At 40.0% G+C, this 8,674-nt stretch overlaps 1 protein-coding gene across 1 annotated transcript; it reads left to right on the forward strand.

The window, feature by feature from the left end:
* On the forward strand, positions 2,509-3,879 carry LOC109841660. The gene has a single exon (XM_020410609.1). The coding sequence runs from the start codon at positions 2,509-2,511 to the stop codon at positions 3,877-3,879; it is 1,371 nt and encodes a 456-aa protein (XP_020266198.1).

Below are 8,674 nucleotides of genomic sequence, written 5' to 3' on the forward strand. Positions count from 1 at the left end.
GATGATACAATATTTTAATTGTAGCCATATAATATTATGATTGTGTAGATTTAGAATTGATGGCGAACACCTTCTCGTCTGATTTTCTATGGAGGGTCCTTTATATATAGGATTTTTTTTTCCTCACCCCCACTCCACGATATCAATCAGAAGAAAAGGCCACCTTCAGTGAAATCTCACAAGTATAATATTTTGATCGGACGATAAACATTTTACTTTATTTAAGCTTTTAGAAGAAGGATTACTTTTTTCTTCAATCATGTTTCCTTTTAGAGATGGAGTAAAGAGTGTGCAAGCTATCTTTTGGTTTGCTTACGTATAAACAATATTTTATTATTCTTTTAAAGAAATAAATTGAAAAGCTCCGGGTAAGAGCTAATTGGCTAAAAGATTTTACTTCACTTCTCTTATTACCTGATTGGATGAAAGGTAAAGAGGGGGAGGAGAAGAGAAATCTAATTTTAACATTGTTTGGGAGTTTTATTTAGGGGTAGGAGGGAGGGTTGAGCCAAAATCCTACACCCCAAATTAGGGTGTAATGAAGGGGAAGAAGGAAAGGAAGGGGACCTTTTCCCCTTCCTTCCCTTCCCTAAGTCGTCTCCCAAACATACTGTTAAAGAGATAATTGCGGCCCTATTGATTACATAGGGCGCATATCCATGTGTCTCTAAAAATACGTTCTCTCTTTACCAAAACAAATCTGGAAGAAATCTAACATTCACGCGTGTTTGAAAGTGCATGCCCTAATGTCTAAATAAATTGGAAATGAATTAAGAAAAGGATAAGGATCATTTCACCTTATCGTGCATTTTTACAGGACAAATGAATCAAAATTTGTATGGATCACTTTTACCTATTATAGCCTACAAGCATGTCTATATAAATTAAGACTAATATTGGAATGCATAGAGAAGTCTCAAATGAAGGTCTAATGCCCAGTGGAATCCATCTAAGCCAAGGTGGATGGGATTATAATTCTACGTCTCTGTGATCGACCGTTATGATTCAGAGGCATAGAGTTTGATCCCATCTTACCTATCGTTACTCCTCGCCAAAGGCAAATTTTGTTTCCCTATATTTTCTTATTTCTCTATAGGAGAAATTTTTAAAACAGCCCATTTTTCAATTTTATTGTGCAAAATCGACCGTCTCAGAAATTAATTAGCAAAAACAACCGAAAAGGGTCGATTTTGCAATTACGGAACTGCACGGGACTAGTAGTCCCGTGCAGTCCGCCTACCCCACTAACTCCGCTTTCTTTTCGTTCGTTTCGTTCCTTCTTTCCTTCTGCGATCTCGTGACCACTCTCCCCCGAAGAAAAAAAAAACCTGCTGGCCTCGTCGACCCCCGCCGCCGATCACCGCCATTTTCCGTCGCCGCCGATCACCGCCATTTTCCGTCGCCGCCGATCACCGCCATTTTCCGTCGCCGCCGATCACCGCCATTTTCCGTCGCCGCCGATCACCGCCATTTTCCGTCGCCGCCGATCACCGCCATTTTCCGTCGCCGCCGATCACCGCCATTTTCCGTCGCCGCCGATCACCGCCATTTTCCGTCGCCGCCGATCACCGCCATTTTCCGTCGCCGCCGACCCCGACGCTCTCGTGACTGAGCCTTCAACCCCCCCAAACCCTAGCCTTCAACTTCGACTTCGACCCCCTGCCATTTGCAGTCGCCGCCTAACCCTAGCCCTCCGACCTCGTCGCGCATCCGACACCATCGACGCCCACCGAACCCCCATTCTCAGGTGTGTTTTTCTTTTTAATTTTGCTGTTAATTTGGGAGTTAGGGTTTAGTTTAGCAATTATTTACATATGAGAGGGTTTATCAATTATTTTTTAGAGGGATATTCATCAAATTTTGCTAGAATTGGGGGAATAATGTTTTGGCTGTTAATTTTGCTAGAATTGGGTAGGATTAGTTTTTATTTTGTGCAATAGGATGAATAATGTGGTTTGGGGGTTAGGGTTTAGCAATTATTTACAAATGATGAATAATAATTAAGGGTGTAGCCATTATTTGAGATTGATTAAGGTAATAAATTTGATGTTGATTTATTCAGATATTAATAGATTATTTGCATATGATGGACTGTGTATTTTCAGTTTCGATGACGAACTCCATATCCATTATTTGTTTCTTTAATGGGAGCCTCGGCGTCGGAGTGAATAATTTGCCGGTGTATGATGGAGGTTCTCGGAAAATGTTCATGCTATCTAAGTCGTGTAATTTTGATGGAATGACTAGGGAAATACACAGAGTTACTAAAATTAAGAAAGAAGAATATACAATTAGGGTGTTCTTCAACTGTCCGATAAATGAGAGTAGAACTATTGCCGTGGAGATTACCGAAGATGAGGAATTGAATGACATGAACAATTAGTCGAGAAGCAAGCATCAATTGAGTTGTTTATTGAGAAGTATCCGATTCAGGAATTTGCCCAAGTTTCACGACCTCAAGGAGAGTTTTCTCGGATGCTTGACTTAGACAACGAGTCGATTGGTTTTATGACATCTCCAAGTCAAGAGCCATGGTCTCAACCACAACATTTAAGTGAGTATTCTATCGGTGGGACGTCAACTAATATATTTAACGACGCTTCAGGTCATGTTACGGGTTACCCACCAGTCGGAGCAATTATAGAAGATGAAGCAGATGATGATTCAGATCATTTTGAAGAAGATGGCGTGCAAATTGATAGCATGCATGTGGCAGCTGGAATCGATGATGACGCCCGTTGGATGGAGCAATTTAACGTTAACAATGATTATGTGGAAGCTGAAGATCCGTTGCCCGACGAGTTTCATAATGAGGATTGGATAAATACTTCTCAAGCTGGATTTGTTGATGTTGGTCCAAATTTACAACGACCCGAGGACTTCACTTTTAAAAAAGGGGATCTATTCGAGAGCAAGGAGGCACTGATCTTTGCAATCCGAGAATGGTCCATCAAGAATCGGGTCAAATTCAAGCCGGTAAAAACTAATGCAACAAACTACAATGTGAAATGCTTCTTTAACGATAAGAATGAAGTAGAGAACGCAAATGAGCAAGATGAGAGAAATAAAAAATGTCCTTGGTTGCTAAATGCCGCCGTGAGAAAATCATCAAATGGGCAATTTGTAATATGTAGATATTGCAGACTTCATACATGTTGCAACCCGTCGGTGGATGTCGATGATTATTCTGCATCTTCTTTTTATATATGTAAGCTAATTATGCCTGAAGTTAGAGATGAACTTGATCTGAATGCAGGTCAGATATTTCAAAGGGTATATGACATGCGAGGGATTAAGATATCTAAATATAAGGCATATGATGCAAGGCGGAAAGCGTTGTCTAAAATTTTTGGAGATTGGGAAAAATCATATGAATTACTTTCACAGTATCTTGAAGCTATCAAACGAAATAATCTGGGTACTGAATACGAAATATTATCCGAAGAGATTGCACCGGGTATGGAGAGGTTCACTCGCGTGTTTTGGGCATTTGGTCCTGCTATTAAGAGCTTCACTTTTTGTCGTCCGCTATTGAGCATTGATGGTACACATTTATATGGAAAGTACAAAGGCGTGCTTCTTGTAGCGACCGGTGTAGATGCAAATGGCGGGTTATTTCCTCTAGCATTTGCAGTCGTGGAGGTGGAGGATACGTCTAGTTGGAAGTGGTTTTTTGAACTTATATACAAGTGGATTCCAAGTGTCCGTGAGCCAAGAATAATTACCTTTATTTCAGATAGGATGAAAGGAATTATAAGGGCGTTACATGATGGTTTTAGTGCACCACATCACCATCGATATTGTTTAAGGCATATAAGAGATAATTTCAAGAAAAAACACACATCACCATCGATATTGTTTAAGGCATATAAGAGATAATTTCAAGAAAAAACACGGTGAGATTAATTTGTAAAATCTTTTGTGGCAAGCCAAGGCATATAAGAGATAATTTCAAGAAAAAACACGGTGAGATTAATTTGTAAAATCTTTTGTGGCAAGCCAGGTGTGCAACCGACACATTAGTGTATGACCATTGCAGGGAGAAAATCAAGTCTTTGTCATTAAATGCACATAATTGGATTGAAAATAACTTGAAGCCCCAATTCGAGCATCGGTGGGCATTATGTAAGGATGAGGGTGTGCGGTTTTGCATGATGACGACTAATTGCTCCGAGAGCTTTAACGACGTTCTTAAAAGGAGCACGAGCTATGCCAATACAATCTTTGGTTGTGAGAACATTCTATAGACTAAACGCATACTTCAACAAAAGGCGTGGTGATGGCATAGACTGGACAACACGTTACACACCAAAAAATGAGTCCATTTTGCATAGAAGAATTGAGGCAGCAAGATCATGTCAAATTACTGTATTCAACGACAACGAATGGCAGGTACAAGATTGTGACGGTATCTACACCGTTAAACTATTTGATGTTGATTGCACTTGCACATGTAACATACCACAACTCCAAAAAATACCCTGTGCACATGTGCTTGCGGCTTCTTCTAATCAGCCGGGAGGTGCTAGAATTCCCAGAAATCGGTATTGCTCGCCTTGGTATTCAACAGCTCACTATCAAAAGACATATAGTGAGAGTTTTCATCCACCTGATGATAGTCGGTATTGGCCTGAATATAATGGACCACATATAGTTCCACCTCAGTACCGGAGACAAGCAGGTCGACCACGATCTGTGCGAATTAGGGGAACCATGGATCAAGGGCGAGAAGGAGTGGTCAAGCACAAAAAATGCAGTCTTTGCAAACAACCGGGACATACTCGACCTCGTTGTCCATCTAGACACAATAGATAGCAACTAATTGGTAATTTATATCATTTTTTTTATTTTTATATACTTTAATAAAGAAACTGAATTACTATATGATTGATTATTGACATGTGTATAATTGTATGTGCAGGTTTGTACACCATGGATCCTGGGCTGGTTAGTGATGAGGTCTTATATGACCAGGCTCAGCATCGTTCACATATTATATCCTGTACATAATATTGCATTCTTATACTATCATTTGCTGTACAGAGAGGAGGGAGTATCGTTATGGTTGATCATAGCCTCAGCCATAGCCGTTGGCGGTTAGAGGATGAGCATATCATATCAGCTGTGGGACGGGCCGGCTTCTTGACTTTTTCAAAGCTTCGTTGGATAAAGCTCGATTGGCCCCTACTAACCGCGTTGATGGATAGATGGATACCTGAGACCAATACTTTCCACTTCCGGATGGGCGAGGCTACCCTTACTCTACAAGATGTAGCCGTGATACTCGGTCTCCGTATAGATGGTCCGTGCATTACCGGCACTGATAGTGATGTATGGCCTCGAAGATGTGAGGAGTTGTTAGGTGTAGCTCCAGAGCCTATACCTTGAGGAAATATTAAGTTGAAGTGGTTGAGAGAGACCTTCTCAGTACTGTTGCCTGTTGATGCCCCACAAATTTTGGTTGACCAACATGCACGTGCATACATTATGCACATGATTGGTACTATATTATTTCCAGATTCAAGTAAAGATAAAGTACATGCGAGGTATGTGTATTTATAATATGAATCTGTATTTCATTGAATTAGCTTATTTTAATAAATTAGAATATTGTGAATATGCTAGGTGGTTACCACTCCTCAAGGACTTGGACGCATGTGGTACAAAATCGTGGGGTAGTGCCGTTTTGGCGTATTTATATAGAGAGATGTCAAAAGTGACACTCATGCAAAACAGTGAGCTTAAAGGGTGTCTAAGCTTATTGCAAGTATGGGCATGGGAGAGACTTCATTTGAAGCCGAGACTATGCACGCATTTACAATTAGATGGACAAATTCCACTGGGATGCAGGTATTGTATTTTTTATGTAGCGAATATAACTGTAGTTATCATTGTGGTACTAAATGTATGACAAACATTTTTTTGTAGATGGAATGTCGAAAAATGCTATGACGAGACCCCGGCTAGACAATTGGATTTCTACCGGAATGAGCTTGACCGTATGAAGATTTTTTAGGTAATTCTCACCGAAAAACATGCGCTTTTTCTTCTACATACTAAAAACCCAATTCTGATATGCAATTGCATTAAATTATTGTAGATGGAATGGGAGCCCTACACCCAATTTCTACCTCAGCTACCCCCAATATGCACAGAATACCAAGTTGTATGGAGAGCTAGAGTTCCTCTTATATGTTTGGAGATAGTAGAAATGCATGTACCGGACCAAGTGCTTCGACAATATGGTCGTGCACAACATGTTCCGCAATTTGTTGAAAAGATAGAGAGGAAGGCAAAGAAAGGAGGCCAACAAATAAACTGGATGATCGTGCATCAAGCTTTTATACACAGATGGAATGATAGGCATTTTTGTATTGTCAACCAAATTAAACCAACTCCTCGGGAATTAGATTACTACACTTGGTATTGGGGCATAACCCGAAGATGGATACTCCATTCGACCACAATACCGGTTGAGTCGCAAAGAGGATATGTGCCCTGGGGTATAGATGAGAGAGAATTAGTAAGTATTTTCATATTTTGATCTAAGTCCATTTTTATTGGTACTAAATGTGTTGAAAAATTTGCAGGTATCAGCAATAGATGAAGTTCAAACTCTTGCAAATCATGGCTTGGAATTGGCTCGAGCAGGTACGATAAAATTAAATCTCGAATTTATATTCTGTAATATCAAATTTAATATGAAATTTTGTTTTTGAACTTTCTATCGCAAGTAGAAATCCTGAAGCACATGAACATGTATCAATATATCAGGCTATAATGTAGAGGCTTCAACAAGCCTTACACCGAACTCACGAAGATCGTCATGATGGACGGGAGGTATCGCCATTCGTATATACACGACAACAGCGACATAGTCGAGGATGACGCAGAAATGACGATGAAGCTGGACCTTCCCAACGTGTCGACGATGGAGCTGGACCGTCACAACCACAAACGCAACCGGATCACGAACTCGTCGAAGGGCGGTATGGAGGACGACGAAGACAAAGGAGGAGGAGGAGAGTTCTTGGATGTATGTAAACTACAGGTTATATACATTACAAAACTATTTAGGGATGTGATTTTTGGATTTGTAGTCGATAATATCGTGTGATATGTTTGATTTGTTTGATTAGTGGGAGTTTGTGGTGTTATTATGTTGGATTTGTTTGTTAGTGGGAGTTTGTGGTGTGATGTGATTTGTTTGATTTGAAATGAGTATGTGGTGAAATCAGTATGTAATTTGTTAGTGGGAGTTTGTGTGGATGTATGCACAGGGACGACATGAAATGCAGTGGTGAAATAAGTATGTGACTTGTTAGAGGAAGTTTGTGTTGATGTATGCACAGGAAATACTTGAAATGCAGCCAAAAAGTGCAAAAAAATGTGCACAGCAAGTGCACGGGACTGCTAGTCCCGTGCACTTGGTGTTCAGCAGCGGCTACCCTCTCTGCTTAAAAGGTCGGGACTGGCAGTCCCGACTTTTAAGAGAGACGATAGCCGCTGCTGAAAACCAAGTGCACGGGACTAGCAGTCCCGTGCACTTTGTTTCTCAACGAAATGCACGGGACTGCTAGTCCCGTGCACTTCGTAAAATACCCCCCGCTGCAAAACCGACCCTTTTCTTTTGAAAAGGATCGATTTTGCTAATATTTTTTAGTATAGGTCGATTTTGCCCATTAAATTTTAAAAATGGTTGGTTTTAAAATTTTCTCCATATATTAATAATATGTTTAATGCTATGTTGTAACGAGTCAAACTAATTGTGACGCCCATGGGTTCACACAAGGCTGCAGTCCAAGGTGAAACCAAGAATGTCAAACCTGCCATGCACCACACCGTGCAATAACATGTTTAACCATCACAATTAACATCTATCTAGTAGAGTCAACAATAGGTGCAGGTACAAAAGCAAGTAAAAGATAATACAAGAAATAACTGATGAAATGATAGTGATCACATTAATATCCCATCATCCAACATACAGAAATACATAGTCAATGTCTGAATAGATAACTAGAATACTCAACAAGTCTTAAATACAAATATCTGACAAGAAGAAATAAGGCACACAGCCTTTATAACTTCTAGAATAAGACTCTCAAATGTCTAAACAAAAGTCTACTGTGGAACTCCAAAAGAAAATATAACTAAGTAGACAGCTGAAGCTAAAATGCATCGCCATCAACCTGCGACTCTCCGGGCTCCTGGCTCGTTACCTGAAAGGGGGAGGGACAATGAGCGTCAAAGCGCTAGCGAGTAACATCACAACCAACCCCAAGGGAACAGGGCTCGTTGTATAAGAAAATACAGATAATACATAATAGATCTAAAATCATTGATCTTACTAAAGAGGATCTTAGTATTTAGAAATTTACAACGCGAGCATAGGTACGTCGAGCGAAATAATCCAAACAAGGAAACCCTCATGTATATACCTTGTATCTCAAATTGTAAATCCCTAAACACCAAACCCGAGGTTCTAATACAGGAACAATAATAAAAGAAATACAACAAATATCAGAGCATAAATACGGTGCCATGACATGGCCTACACGAGTATCATGTTATTACTTACATGAATATCATGTCATAATCTACATAAGTGTCATATCATAAACTCCTGTGAGAAAGTCATATACAGGGTTAAGAAATATGTCCGATACAGGAA

This window comes from Asparagus officinalis, chromosome 5 (genome assembly GCF_001876935.1).
Source record: "Asparagus officinalis chromosome 5, Aspof.V1, whole genome shotgun sequence".
NCBI classification, from domain to species: Eukaryota; Viridiplantae; Streptophyta; class Magnoliopsida; order Asparagales; family Asparagaceae; genus Asparagus; species Asparagus officinalis.

Bases quoted from the DNA above. Each gene is read 5' to 3' on its own strand.
- LOC109841660 (XM_020410609.1), top strand. From the start codon at position 2,509: ATGACATCTCCAAGTCAAGAGCCATGGTCTCAACCACAACATTTAAGT.